This window comes from Crassostrea angulata, chromosome 7 (genome assembly GCF_025612915.1).
Source record: "Crassostrea angulata isolate pt1a10 chromosome 7, ASM2561291v2, whole genome shotgun sequence".
Lineage (NCBI taxonomy): Eukaryota > Metazoa > Mollusca > Bivalvia > Ostreida > Ostreidae > Magallana > Magallana angulata.
This window is the reverse complement of record NC_069117.1, coordinates 21,121,508-21,137,354: the sequence shown is the minus strand read 5'-3', so window position 1 is coordinate 21,137,354 and position 15,847 is coordinate 21,121,508. Positions and strand designations below refer to the sequence as shown.

The following is a 15,847-nucleotide window of genomic DNA, read 5'->3' as shown; positions in this document are numbered from 1 at the left end:
GATAACAGGATACTTAAACAAGTATGTCCAAGTATACTGGGTATTAAGTCCATACATATATGTCATGCTTCCCAATCCATTGAACATGGCGATTATGGATCGGATACATTTAGTTTGTTTCTTATTTTAGTAATTCTACCAATTTCCTGTGTATTCTTTGGTGTATTCTAAATTAAACTGTGAATATAATAAAGATTTAACATTAAAGATCTGCTGGTCTCTTTTAACCAAAAGTTTACAATTTTTACTCCCTGGAGCTACAATCTGATTTTTTTCTGACCCTACCCCCCTTCCCCATGCAATTGTCAAATAACGAAAGCGGGGATATTTGTCGGAGTAGTCTCGGATTAGGGTTTAGACTCATAAATGAAGCTTTTAAATGCACACATGAGGCTTTCTCGACAGGTTAATCTAAGGGCTATGATACTCAGGTGACCGTCAAGGCCTGTGGGCCTCTTGTTGATTGTTATATGCAAATTTGCACACAATATGATTTTGTACAAAATATTTTCCCCTATTTTATAAAATATAATGAATAGCTCAATATTAACGCATAAAATGAAATGGATATTTTTTTCTGAAAAATTTCAAGCAAAAATTGAGTGAAATAATCTGCATCGCCTTAACCCAGTAATCTCAAATACATTATTTTGATTTTGCAGGAAGGAAAAAAATCTACCTTGGCTTTTTTGAAACATTTTGCAGCTACAAAGCTAAAACCCAAACAATCATGAGACCCGTGTGCGTGAAGTCAAAGTTTTTTTTTATTTTGTAGAAATCCTTTTAAGTCAATTATTGCTATCTATAGCAAAACCATTTTAAAAATAACATGGTGACATCAGTGAATTAGTAATAAACTGCAATTTTATCTACATTGTGTGTACAATTATTACATCTGTTAAAAATTCTTCAGACTATGCGTATAAGCAATACTTTACATTTGATATTTTCTCCTTCCTACTTATTTATATTACGCAACATATTCGAATACTAATAGACTCTCAGGTGATATTAGAATTATGTGACAACTGTGTCAACATTTAAACATTGTGGTCGTGTCGTTAAGAATGATTGAAGATAAAGTTTGTGCTGTTTTATATTTTATCATTAAATTTGTCATGTGTTAACGCATGAAATTCTTGCAACAATGTTTAAGCGGCTGGATGTTAACAGATATACCGTAAAATTTGAAATATTACATTTTTGGTCAAAAACTAATATTTAGTTAATAAAAACCTTAAAATATTTTAGCTTTAATGTTTTTCTTTACCTTTATTAAAGCTTATCGTCTCAAGGAAATAATTTAAAAATTGCCATGACCATCCAGGTCTCTTAAAGGGACATGGTCACGATTTTGGTCAAAAACTATTTTTTATGTTCTGAGTATTAACAATGCTTTTGAAATGGATTTCTAATGAACAAATAAAATTTGATAGTCATTCGTAGAGTTATAAGCAAGATACGGGGCTCACAGTTCTCTGTCATGTAAACAAGGCTCGTTCCCTGTTTTTGTTTACATAGGTTCAATATACCTATAAAAAAATCTTTTTCCAGCTTATTTGTCTATCTTTTTATTAATTTTAAGCAAAGATAAGCAATTCCTAACGTTTAACACATTCGTTTTAGGTTTTAACCTGTAATTTTACTTCAACGTTCAAAATGTAAACAAATGCTTTGTTTACATAGTGAAGAATTTCAAGCTCTGTTACTTGCTTTTAACTCAACAAATGACACTCAAATTTCGGTTGCCTATTAAAAATGCCTTTCTGAAGCATTGTAAATAATAAAACTTGAATTTTTTTTTGACGAAAATCGTGACCATGCCCCTTTAAGATATAGCCTACTTTGTGCTACATATTATACAGTGTATGCAGTCACGTAGCATCAGGGGGCCAGACCCCACTTCCCATTTTTTCTTACAGCAATTTTTTTTTTAAATTACAGATAGAAAATTGAATTTTGATACAGACCCCCCCCCACAACTTTCTAGGGAGTTTTTATAAAATGTAATTAGAATTAAGGAAGTCCCAGATTAGGATTTTTCATGATCGGCGAATTTGCTTCTATTTTTGCTCGTCAGGATTTTTTGAATGAGTCTGCCCCTCCCAATGCCCTCCTGCATTCAAACACGATGCTACGTGCCTGATACCATGACCATGGTAGAATTGCTCATCTGAGCCAACAATATACTAGTTTTTAAGATTTCTAAATGCATTACATAACTTTGAAAGGTAGATGAGCAATCAAGACAGTGTTAATGAATAATCCAAATTGTACTCTCCAACTCTACAGAGGAAAGTGTTACATGTACCAATATTTTTCTATAAAGAATTGAAAATTCAAATTGCTGCAGTTAGTCCTCCACGAATACCTCAAAATGTTTATGGTGAATAGCAGCTAAACCTTTTATATTAAAATCAGTAGGTTTGATGTTGGAACTGTCGTTTATATGTAAATGTACAAAAATGATATTTTATAGAAGGCCAGAGGAAGGCATTTCTTTCAGATACGGTGCATTCTAGTATCTTCAAGATATGGATGAAAATGTAGGATATTTTCTTCATGGTGACCATTGGACCTCCAGGCATTCCTTGTGGATTAAATTGGCCTGATCTCGGTTGATCAGAAAAGTACAGGGCGAACAATTTTTCTCTGTCATATCAAAAATTAATTTTTATAATTTTTTTGGGTGAAATATTAACTTCAAAATAAAGTTTTCTTTCTATGATACATGAATACTCAAAGGCTTAAGTAAATACAGTTACAATATCCAGTTTGTCACATGTCACAAGCTTGACACAGGTGATTTAACCTCCAAAATACCTGTTAACAATTTAAAAAACAAAGAATTCAAGACGACTTTCAATTCACATTTGTCTAAGAAGACCAATCACTGTATATTGTCCATCTTTCCAGGTATAAAAATATCAAGAATAATTTGTAGGCCAGCTGATCTCTTTATGTACCTTCACAATTTACATGTACATGTTCTAATTTGAAAGTTCTAAACTTTTCAAACTTACAGGTACATGTATCACAAAAAACTAGCTTTTTGTTTGTGGAATCAAATGTACACCAAATCCAAGTAATTCATATGATGGAAATGATTCTCTTGGAACTAAAGGGAACTCATGAACACCAAATTTTAATGCATTAATATAAATATTCAATTTTTCTTTGGCTCTGTCTTTGAAATTTGATTGGATTTCCTTCATTTCATTAACTGTTCCCATGATCGATGAAGGGTCTATTCCTCCACAAAACATTCTATGATGTAAAACCATCCACAGAATTATAATGGATGCAATCTGTAGGGATTTCGATGGATAGGGTTGGAAAATTGGTAATGGGGCACTGCATATTAAAATGTCATTCACTGAATCATACATGATGATTCGAAAATCTTTGGGAGATATGAAAATGTTTGGAATTAAGAAATTTGAAAAAAGTGGATGCTTTTTTCTTTGGCAAAAGGAAAAGACAATTGTTTGAGCTATAGCTCTACTTTCAGCACATGACAATGAAGGTTTTCTTTCAGAAGTCCTCCTTTCTGAGTATTCCTCATCTGTTTTATACTCACAATCTGAAATAAGATGAAAGGCTCATAGGTTCGAATGTTTACTGAAATTTTCTTTATCCTATTTTGAATTCTCTAACTTTGGCTTATCAAGATATGTTCAAACTCTGCACAAAACATAGAGATATGAGAATAATGGATTGGACCATTGGCTGGCAATGATGCAAGTCTGTTGAAAAGTTTTATTTCATAAGATGCATCAAAATTTCCCTTCTAGCCAAGATATTTTAAGAGATTCAAAAAATGAAAAGAGTAATCTCACAAATTGTAACATGCTTTTTAAAGCAGGTCTAAAAAGTAAAACAGATCTAGGGTAACATGATAAGAATAAGATCCATCATCCTCTCACTTACATTTACATAATTTAGACTAACTTCTATTGCGGTAGTTATTGAAGTAACGAAATAGAAGGTTATGCCCCATGACCTTTCAAATATAAATACTTGTATATATCACAAATTCTTTAAATTTGCGCATCTTGAACTACATATCAGGACTTCTTATGGAACATGTATTGAAAACATGGAGAAAGAAAAAGAATCAGCAGTTCTGTCTTCAGACTGCATTAGACAAGTAAAAACAAACCAATGTAAATTTTGGATACATACTTCGCATTTGATTGTCTCTCAGTAATGTTTGTCTTTTCTTAAGTAAAAATAATAAAAGTTCCAAATCACTGGCAAAAACTTACCAGCAAGAATTTGATTGGATATCTTTAAGGTTATTTGGATATGACTGCCTGCTTTACCTAAGATTCTATAGAGCAATATTTACAAGTGGATCAAAAGACCTGATTTTATTCATATTGCATCTGAAAGAACTACCGGTAACAACACTCAGCAAAACTGCAGTGTAATTTTTGTGCGGCACGTCTTTTAACCCCAAGGAACCCCAAGGAACCCCAAGGAAACCCCAAGGAACCCCAAGGAAACCCCAAGGAAACCCCAAGGATACCCCAATGACAGAAATGAATAATTATTGATACCCAAGGGGGTCTCATTAGAGTGCAAGGGTCACCCCTTACCCTTGGTACCCCAATTATACCCCAAGGAACCCCAAAGATAACCTAATAATACAGATTTATAACTCCTGATACACCATAGAACCCCAAGGAACCTCAAGGATACCCGAATAACACAAATTTTAAACTCTTGGTACCCATGGGGACTCATTGGTATTCCAGACACACCTCTAAGAACCACAGGGAACCCCAGGGATATCCCAAGGAACTCCAAGAATACCCTAATTATACAGAATCATAACTCTTAATACTCCATAGAACCCCAAGGATACCCTAATACATTGTAATACAAATGTAAAACTCTTGATAACCCTGGGGACTCATTGGTATTCCAGATACACCTCTAAGAATCCCAGGGAACCCCATGGATATCCTAAGGAACTCCAAGAATACCCTAATAATACAGAATCATAAATCTTGATACTCCATAAAACCCCAAGGATACCGCAATACGTTGTAATACAAATGTAAAACTCTTGATAACCCTGGGGACTCATTGGTATTCCAGATACACCTCTAAGAATCCCAGGGAACCCCATGGATATCCCAAGGAACTCCAAGAATACCCTAATAATACAGAATCATAAATCTTGATACTCCATAGAACCCCAAGGATACCGTAATACGTTGTAATACAAATTTAAAACTCTTGATAACCCTGGGGACTCATTGGTATTCCAGATACACCTCGAAGAATCCCAGGGAACCCCAGGGATATCCCAAGGAACTCCAAGAATGCCCTAATAATACAGAATCATAACTCTTGATACACCACAGAACCCCAAGGATACCTCAAGGAACTTAAAGGATAACTTAATAATACAAATTTAAATTCTTGATACCAGTAGGGACTCATTGGTATCTCAGACAAAACCCACGGATACCCCAAGGAACTCTAGGGATACTCTTATACATGTATTGGTTATATAAATTTTATAACTGTTGATATCCTATGGAACTCCAAGGATACACTATATCTCTTGATACTTTTTGGGTCTCTTTGATATCCTAGACAAATCACAAGGTATCCCAGGGAACCCCATGGGTACCCCAAGAAACCTAAAGGATACCCTAATAGTACTCTAATAGTAATAATACAGATACCCCATTGTTATCCCTGACACACCCTATGGATACCTCAAGGAACTCCAAGGATACCCAGTAATATAACTTTTGATACCCAAATGAACCCCAAGGATACCCTAATAACACAATTTTATATCTCTGGATACACCCTCGGGGCTTTTTGATATCCCAGACACCATTAGGTATCCCACGGAACCCCATGGATACCCCAAGGAACTTAAAGGATACCCTTATAATACAGATTCATAAAACTTGATACCCCATAGAACCCAATGGAACCCCAAGGATATAGCCTAATAATTCAAATTAAAAATTCTTGATACCACTGGGGACTCTTTGGTATCCCAGACACGCCTCTAAAAACCTCTATAAACCCTAGGGAACCCCACAGAAATCCCAAGGAACTCAAAAAGATACCCTAATCATACAGATCTATAACTCTTGATACACCATACAACCCCAAGGATACCCTAATATGTAATACTTTAAAACACATTTGGTCTAGCCGAAAAAATTTTGTCTGACTTGTGATATTGCATCACATTCTAAAATATAATGAAATTCATCGGCTATATGTTTTTTGTAACAGAGAGGACAAGATCTTTCATTTAATGGGATACCTTCCCATCTTCCCACTTCAACTGGTAGATGGTGATTTGAAGTACGAAAGAACTATATATATGATATGAGTTAAATTTGGCCCCCCAGAGTTCCCGAAACCAATCCAAAATCTGTCGGACAATTGTCCTGTAAATATTCAAAATTTACCGGACATTTGTAAAATTTACCGGACATTAAAACTATTGCAAAAATATGCAAACTAAAATAAAAAGAGTTTTTTAAAAATGTTTCAGACTAATTTATTCAATTTTTTATTCAAATCATTCAAACTCCCTTTCAATTTCAAGAACAGTTTCGTGTATCAAATAGTTATGTAATTAATTCTTCTGGCTGCTCAATGTCACTTTCACTTTCTAAAGTTTCCGACTCATCAGTTTCTTCCTGCACTATGCCTTGCCCTTCTGTTTACTTTTCTTTTTTTGTTTCTGTACTCTTTGTTGCCCCCGGTATCCATTTAATCGGCCACATTTTTTCGAGATCATGATCAAATAGGATATTGACTAACGTGTGTAAAAGAAAAAACACGTAAATCCGGATTAACAACAACGCATGTTTTTATATTTTTAATCGCATTTTATTGAAATACTCAACTAATAAATTATCTCTGAATTAAAATAATTAACAGTTTTAGACTTTTTGTCTCGTAAATTGTTTTTTTATACAGTGCCGGTCTGTAAAATTTATCGGACATCTTGACCGATTAAATTTAGATTTTACCGGACCAATTCAAATTTTACCGGGGATCCCCGGTGGACCGGTGCGTTTCGGGAACTCTGGCCCCCATTATTCGCAATTTTTTAAAGTGTTTCAGGTACAATAATATGTTATGTTATATTTTAGAAGAGTTGATGTAAATTTATTTTTCACCTATTTTTTTGATTTTTTTGAACTCACTGGCAGAAAATGACGTCATAAGTGACGCTATTTCTATATTTCAATCAAAATCAGTCAAAAATTTACATTTTTCTTATCTTTTTATGAATGGGAAATATAGAGGGCATGCTTGAACAGGGAAAAATTTTTTGTCACTTATTAGCCTTGGCTAGATACATCTCTGATTAAAATATTTTGTTTGTTCAAGCATGCTCTCTATTTTTTCTGAAAGAAAAACTGCTTGAAAACAAGCTGTTTTATGCTAAAAATGCAAAAATGGCAGGAAAATTTGTCTTTATGATGTCATATTTCTAAATTCTGGGCAGTTGAATCAAAATGAACATTATGTAAAAACATCACATATATATCTGTACAAAGAAAAATGATGATGTTCATTTTAGAGGGCCATTTTAGGCCCATATCATATATATAGTCCTTTTACAAGAATTTTTCTGAATTTCAGGGGTAAAATATTGAAATAGTTCCATCAGTCTGAAAATGTAGTCCTTAATGTACATGCATGTTGTTGAGCATTTAATTCTTTTATATCATAACCACTATAGCCAAATTTGTATGATGTATGTGATAATTCCTCTGCATTTCTGATAAAATTAACATTTATAGTTTTTTTCATTATTAAAATCAACAGCCCAAAACTTGAACCATATAATGTTTATTTTTTCAAGGTTCTTGATAAGGGACATAGAAGGGGTAGTAATGTCATAGTTTTCCTTCTCCTCAAAAGAATGAATATTAAGTAATTTTACATGAAATAAAAATTAGCTTGTACGATCAATCATGATAGAACAAACCCTTTTTAATTATCAAAATTTACTTCTATTACAAGTATCTAATTAATTTTTTTAACTTTATTTTAAACATAATCTCAAAAAACTGCCTGTTATTTTTTTTTATTAAAAATTTGCTTAAGGTCAATAATTGAACAGACTATAATTTACCTGTAATTAATTTCCTTTGTTCTTTGAAACCCTTACCTGAGCACCATTCCCACTTAGCTAAAATCAGTCACCCATAAAAATTTCAGAATTATAGCAAAGTGGGAAGACACCCAAAATTCACAAGGGTTGTCTACCAATAAACGGTGTGTTCCCGTTTTGCACACATTTGATAATTGGGTATAGTACAATAGGTGTGAATTGTGTTGTGATAGCAATTATAGTCTGCTTTCGGTCAAAGATTATACCTGGATTTTTACCTGTGTTTTATCAGTGCCTTAACGATAAAACAAGAAAGATACAGATATTTTGTTGTGTTTTAGGTCTAATAAATAATAACTATCACCATTTTTTTTCGGTTGATAAAATAAAGATAATGATATATTTAAAAAGTCTGATAAAAAAATAATGATTAGATTAGATGAATTGACTTTTACATTTTTGTCCATTTACCTTAAATATAAAACCAAATGAATTAGGAAAAATGGCCCAAAGCCAATTGGAGGCTGATTCAATGGATAATTATATGATGAAGGGGAAAACTACATAGATAGTCATATGGGGTACTCCGTGTCTTTTTTTACAATCGAGTTGCAAATTATGTAAAACGCATGTTTATAATTGATTGTCTGGTATCAACAGAAAGAATATAATGAAAGAAAACAGATTTTTATCACAAAATATTTCAATGTTTGAAGTAGCGACCTTGACAGTAGTTCCTATGACATCACCGCTTTAGTATATGGCGGGTCACTTTCTAGTTTTTCAAATCGGAGGTTAAATACATAAAAAATCTGACAAAATAATATTTCAATATTGATGCGATATACGGGAACCTCAAACTAAAAAAGGTTAAAAATGCATGAATTGGGAATACATTTGATAGGTTTTGTGAAATAATATTTACAGTTTTTGAAGCATGCATGTAAAATTGCCTATTTATCATCATACAGTTTGTCTATTTTCTTCGATTATTCAAGATATAACACAACATAAATGAAAAATATTTAGCAGCGTTTTAACTAGACACATTTCTTCCATTTATGTCAGCAAAAGCAATAATTAAATATTAAGATATTCTCTTCAAACTTTTAGCATGTACATGTACTTCCTATCGGCAGTTAGTTAAACAAACGCGCTACATATTCAACACTTTTGCAATAATCTTTCTTGTTTAAAAAAAATTATGAAATTGTTCATGACCAAATTGATGTTTGAAATCAAATTTATGAATATGGATGTCAATTATTATGTAAATGTGCTTTTATGCAAGTTATATTGTAACATAAAATACATGTAAATTTCAATTGCGAGTAGATATGTTTTATTTATTTTATTGTCAATTGCCCTCGCAGGAACTGTGATATAGACTATAGCAATTAAGCAATTATCTCACCTGGTCAAATTCCCGTTTCGCACACATTTTTTCGATACCTAATTTTCAAATGTGTGCAAAACGGGAACAAACCCAATAAACAAGGAGATGTAGGTGTAGGTAAATATATTGCAACAGTGATGGTGAAGCCATTGTGTATACATGTAAAGGGTTATGTTGGCCCTTTAATCCCTGTCCAAGAGCTACCACCAATATACAACGGGTGTCTACCTGCAATTAACAGGTATTTTGGTGCCTCTCAGGTGAACATTCTGCATGCGTAATGGGTCAATCCATTGTGTTGTACCCACGAAGGGGAGATAGCCCCACTCTACACTTCCATGATCACTTCTTGTCTTTTCTCAAAAGTACTCCAATAAGGTAACACCCCCTATGTCAATAGTAAAACAAGTTTGGGTCTTTGTAACTGAACAATATCTTTCTCCACTTCATTTGAAAATTTCACCGAAGAAACATTGTCATATTAAGTGTTCATATGAATGGTTCACCGGAAGAATTGCAGACATCCTTGTGGTGACATAAAATTTAGTGCCCTATTTTCATGAATTTGATATAATTTGTTACTGATTCAATATTGGCTGATCATCAGTTGGTAAGAGACAACAAATTCTGCTGATTAACGGTACTCGATTATGATTTTCAACTGATTTGACAACACTAACTGTTAAATTCATCCAAAGTGAACAGATATTTTAAGTCAGGAGAAACATTATTTATATCATACCAGTATGTATTGGGGTATCACAAGTGTTCCTTGGGTTGCCCAGATGTTTTTATGATATTCCATTGAGTAATTGGGTATTAATTAGTAATATGTTTTACAGTACAACCATTGGGGTGGTTATTAAATTCTATCAATTGGGTACCTTGCAATTGGGGTTCCTACAGGTATCCTTGGGGTACCAATAGTTGACCTTTGGACTCCAATGAGTATCCTGGGGTATCAATAGTTACCAATTTTTATAATTGGGGTATCCTTGGGGTATCAGGAGTGACCCTTTGATTTTTAATGAGACCGGCCTTGGTCATCAAATTTACTTTCCACCATGGACGTATCTATGGGGTTCTCAAGGGTATCCTTTGGGTTCTCATTGGTATACTTGGGATTCATTTGGGTTCTTTGGGGTACTTATCACTTTAAATACATATGTATAACAGTAATATATTTACAAATTAATGTATCTGATGATATTTTTTTTAATTTAATTGTTTTAATGAAAACCAACAAAATGACAATAATCCCACCCTTTGCAGTAAATGGAAATACCGGTAGCCAAGCAATGCTCTTCTGTTGATAAAAATTTGAATATCTTTCTAATAAGAGTCTTAACAGATGCAGTTAGTTGTTTCAAATTTTCCTCACTTTCTGCTATGGTACAATGGAACTCCATATCAGAAAATTGATCCCTTAGGACTTTATATATGATTTTCTTTGACAGGCTTGTTAAATTTAATAAACTAGATCCCAAAACATTACCATAATTACCATACTATGTAAAAATATGTAAAAAAGAAAATTTAATATTACAAACAATTTTAAAATTGCGGAAACACTACAATCATATCAGTAATTTTAAATCTATAATTTAAATTAAATTCCCAATAGGGTCACTTCATCAATTTACTTGCATGACTAATAAATTTAAACAACTTCTAAAAATAGTTCACTTCTTTATTTTAATAATGTTATTATTTATTTCCTTTTAAATTAGCCCAAAAGCCACTGCCCATTTTACAGATTATCAATTTTCCATACACACATGCTCCATCTAAACCATGGCTCAGATAATGGCCTCCTTGGGACAAATGAATTCAGCCAGCTCCTAAGAATTTATCATTGACAAACAAAAATTCTGCATTGTCAGTTGATAGAATACTTATAAAAGATAAATTTAGTTAACACATAAAGACAAAAAACCTCCATTTGAATGTATTTATATAAATATATTTTAGGGTATTTTAATGCTATAAATTAATTATTAAAATCTGTAAGGATTACCTCCCTTACTTTTCAACATCAGTGAACAATATATAGAATGAGGAAAATGAAAACTGCCATAAAATCATTAAATCTTGTCTGATCCTAAAAAAATTACAGGTGCACATCTTCAGATGGTGATCAACATATGTACAAATTTTCAGACTGTTCCATGCAGTAGTAAAAAATTCTATAGGGGGGACAAAGTAGCATCTACAGAGAGACGGACAGACGGACGGACAGGGTGAAACCAATATACCCCCTTAAACTTCATTTGTGGGGGTATAGGGGTATGATGAGACTCCTGGGGTATCATTAGTTACTAATTTCTATTATTGGGGTTACTTGGGGTTCTAATGAGTATACTTGGGGTTCCTTGGGGTATCCTTGGGGTACTACGAGGTGACCCTTGGATTCAAATGAGACCCCTTGGGTATAAATAGTTATTAATTTCTATCACTGGAGTACCTTGGGGTGAGCCTTTGATTCGAATGAGACCCCTGGGGTATCACTGGTTAATAACTTTATCATTTGGGTTCCATGGGGTTCTTACGGGTTTCCTTGGGGTACCCTTGGGGTACTAAGAGGTGACCCTTGAAGTCCAATAAGACCCCTTGGGTATTAAAATTTATAAATTTTTGTCATTGGGGTTCCTTGGGGTATCCTTGAGGTTCCTTGGGGTTTCCTTGGGGTTCCTTGGGGTTCCTTGGGGTTAAAAGACGCACCCATTTTTGTGACCTAAAATAAGCTTAGTGATATTTTCCTCATGGTTAATTTCTTAAATTGCTTCAGAATCTGCATGGAACATAGACAACAAAAAGGTCATATAAGATTTTAGTCTTATAAGTTCAGATTTCGTTTTAAATATTAAAATCCATAGCAAAACCTGAAGACTTGCTAAAGTTTGCCATATTTCACAGCTATAATAATTATTTACTTCAGTGTTGAAATAATAGAGTAATGTGCATTTTAAAACGGTTATATTTTATTTATCTAAATGAAAAAAATATATATGTTAAACTAGAAATAACATCACAAGGTCAACAAAACTTTCCTTACAAAAAAATAAAATTTTGTATGAATTGCACAAATTTTGTATTCATGTTTAAATGCAGTTTTTGAAACTAGGGGCAATCCAATCTTTAGGATGTTTTGAAAATACCAAAAAAAGAGGTCATTATATATGTAGGTTGATTTCTACTTGTTGTCCTGAAGAGGGTTTTGACCTAGTTACATCACATTACATGAGTTGCCAAATTAGCCAGATTCAAATATACCCTCTGGTGTGAAGTTGGATATCCATGCATATACTGTACATCCTGCGCTACTGTGTTGATAATTTTGGGATTGCAAGTAATCATATAATATCAAAGTTATAGTCTTTAGATGTTTTTAATAAAAATTTCTTTAAAAAATTAACACCCCTATCATACCATTTATATGGGATGCAACTGCTACTAAGCCCTGACTGTCATCAAAATAAGAAGCCACAGTCTCTGGTATTCCACCATTGGAAAGTAAAATGATGTCTATGGAACCATGCCACACCTCCTCATGACCTGTAAAGCCACAAACAAATTTCACTTAGAAATTTACAATGCTACATTTTCAGATTATTCATGTAAATGCCGTCATCTTCACAACTTTTAAAGGTAATCACAAAACCTTAAAAATGCAAAGATGATGCAGTCTTTCCCCAGGCTAAGAAATATACTGATTAGGATTTACTTAACATAAAGTCACTGTCATTCTTTGATTTTCAAATAAGATTAGTATTCCTGTTTATGAGAATTCTAAGAAATTCGTAACATTCCTTTCATCAAATTTTATTTCACATTTTCAATGGGAAGCATAATTTCTTCCAATCTACCGAAGAAGTTTATATAGGGCATGCAATGCTAAGGTTACTATAATTTATTATTATACTTTCATGTTAAATACTGAAATCTGATTGGCTTAGACGCAGTTGATAAACCGTTCTATCACCCTCAGCATTAGCAATGGGCAACGGGTAACACAAAAAAATGTTACATGCGTGTAAATTATGCGCGTACGGTTCGCCGTAGAATTCACGTCATTCCTAAAGAAGTCAGTTATGCGTTTAAAGTATTGCGAATAAATAAAGAGTTTATTAAAGCGTGCGCACGAGTATGATTGATTTAAGAAAACAAACGACAATTTGGACGAAGGAAAAACATGTTCGCAAATGTGGAAGACTCCCAAATAGCTAAATTGTTGGATGAGAAAGACTCTGTTAGTACTAAACGTACTATTAAGAGGTCTGTCAATCTATTCCGCACCTCGATCCTGATTGAAAAAAGAGGAAGCGGGGAATTCGAGGGTCTATCCAAGCAAGAACTCAACGAGAATATTAAGACATTCGCGTCGGTTGACAATGGTTTTCTCTGAGTGTCAATTTCAACTGTTACCCTCCCAAACAGGCACCATTTATATATTGTTATACTTTCATGTTAAATACTGAAATCTGATTGGTTAAGACGCAGTTAATAATATTTACTATTACCCTCAGCGTTAGCAACGCACTTGGCAACGGGTAACATTAAAAAATATTACATGCGCGAAAATTATGCGCGTACGGTTCGCTGTAGAATTCACGTTATTCCTATATAAAAGCATTAAAATTTTCTTTAAAATTTTAAAAAAGACATTCAGTATAACAAAATAAATAGTGCCTGTTTGGGAGGATTACAGTTGAAATTGACACCCCTCGAAAACCATTGTCAACCTCCGCTTCGCGTCGGTTGACAATGGTTTTCTCGGGGTGTCAATTTCAACTGTTACCCTCCCAAACAGGCACTATTTATATAATACATGTACATACACTGTAATTATTACTGATAATGCAACATATGAGAACACCTTTTCAAAAATATGTAAATTCATTTGCTGTAAATAGATTGCAACATTAATAAACATTTAATATGTTTAAACAAAAGGAAAATAGCTTACTTTAAAGGATAAACAGCAGAAAGAAAAAATATGGCAAATCAATTTGTGACAAACAAAATACAGTAATTTTAACATTAAGATTAACAATAACGATAAAATTATGGATGCAAGAAACATTTCTAGTTGTTAACTTGGACAGTACCTTACGTTAAGGCCCGTAACGTTAGACCTCTTGTTTTTCAGCACAGCCAACTGATTAATTTTATAATTAAAAGCAGCGTACCTAATCCAGTGCTTCCAAATACTGGGTCACTATTACAATGGTCAAATCCACATCCACATTTTCCTTTTCTTTCAACACCTGAATCAATGATGTAGGATTTTCCTGGTGAAAGCTTTCCTAAAAGGTGTTCGGCCAAAGCAATTAATTTTTCTGTTTCTGTGACATCCCCATCACCAAGATGCCCTTGTAAGATTTTGATGAGACTTTCTTCGTGCTGACCTGAAATTTAATTTCTTTTGAAATTAAGTAACTCATGAGAGTGTTCCATATTGCATTCACCACAAAGTTGAGAAATTTCTTACCCCTAACACACAATAAACGAACATTAGATGTACATGGATAGAGAAAATATACATGTAAAATGTAAATCTTGTGTACAATGAGGGCACAATAAAGTGATTTAATCCAAATTTAAAGTTGTATTAATAGAATGATTTAAATTATATTTTTCGACATCATAGTACGTCTTTTTCATGAACATTACTGTATTCCTGAAAAGTTGAAAATTATGCAGGTTGAATCTAAGTTGATCATTACCAAGTTGAAAGTACTTCTTCCCGAATCATAATTTTAATCATCATGAGTACTAGTTAAAGTATTAAGTTATCCCAGCGAACGTTAGGAAATCAATTCTGTTTATCATTTGACTTTTTGTAGCAGTGCTGCCTTACCCTTTTCTTTGAAAAAATCATCTAGAATTTTTAATGCTGCAAGCTCGTGTTCTTCCAGATCCCGTTTATTCTCTTTCACATCACGTAAAAGCTGAATCCCTTTACTGAAGAGCTGATTAAACTCCAAAATCGAGGCCAAATTGTTCTCATTCAACACAGTTTTCACATGACAGTTCGCCTCTGAAAATGCACAACTCATCGATGCGTTGCAAAGTGGTCCTAATTGAAGAATACCAAATCTAGAGGTACTAAAAGGAACCAAATCTGATAGGTACGTGAAAATCCTTTCGTCAATTTCTCGGCTTAAGTTACTTTTGTTATGTTCATCGCCCCGATTTCTTTCAAAGGGTGGCGGTCCCTCTTCGTGTTTAGTTGCCATTTGAACGGACCTCTTTTAATAAGTTCGTTAATATGACGGTTGCAGTGCAGCTACTGTCCTAGCCCAATGTACTCTACTTTCATATTTCCTACGCAA

The 15,847-nt window shown here is 33.5% G+C and overlaps 2 protein-coding genes across 3 annotated transcripts in view; one reads left to right on the top strand and one right to left on the bottom strand.

Moving 5' to 3' along the window:
• LOC128192693 (uncharacterized) overlaps positions 1 to 2,756 on the top strand; it is a 16,234-nt gene extending 13,478 nt beyond the window's left edge. Inside the window, exon 14 of the mRNA XM_052865587.1 lies at positions 663 to 2,756. Within this exon, the coding sequence (XP_052721547.1) occupies positions 663 to 734 (72 nt within the window). The 3' untranslated portion in view covers positions 735 to 2,756. The remainder of the gene's footprint in view (positions 1 to 662) is intronic.
• LOC128192695 (uncharacterized) lies at positions 2,715 to 15,847 on the bottom strand. 2 transcript variants are annotated; one of them, XM_052865589.1, is made up of 4 exons: positions 15,373 to 15,847; positions 14,702 to 14,920; positions 12,942 to 13,067; positions 2,715 to 3,583 (listed from the first exon to the last, which is right to left on the bottom strand). In XM_052865589.1, exons 1-4 carry the CDS (start codon positions 15,749 to 15,751, stop codon positions 3,045 to 3,047), a joined length of 1,263 nt encoding a protein of 420 aa, XP_052721549.1. In that variant the 5' UTR covers positions 15,752 to 15,847; the 3' UTR covers positions 2,715 to 3,044. The 2 variants fall into 2 exon arrangements, with proteins under 2 accessions (XP_052721549.1, XP_052721550.1); XM_052865590.1 differs by having other exon boundaries at positions 14,780 to 14,920.

What these genes read in the sequence shown, in the direction of transcription:
- LOC128192695 (XM_052865589.1), bottom strand. Translation starts at nt 15,751, where the DNA reads ATGGCAACTAAACACGAAGAGGGACCGCCACCCTTTGAAAGAAATCGG. An exon ending in TGATTTTTTCAAAGAAAAGG is followed by an intron (nt 14,921 to 15,372) that starts GTAAGGCAGCAC and finishes ATTAAATTTCAG; the next exon opens with GTCAGCACGAAGAAAGTCTC. An exon ending in AGTTGCATCCCATATAAATG is followed by an intron (nt 3,584 to 12,941) that starts GTATGATAGGGG and finishes ATCTTATTTCAG; the next exon opens with ATTGTGAGTATAAAACAGAT.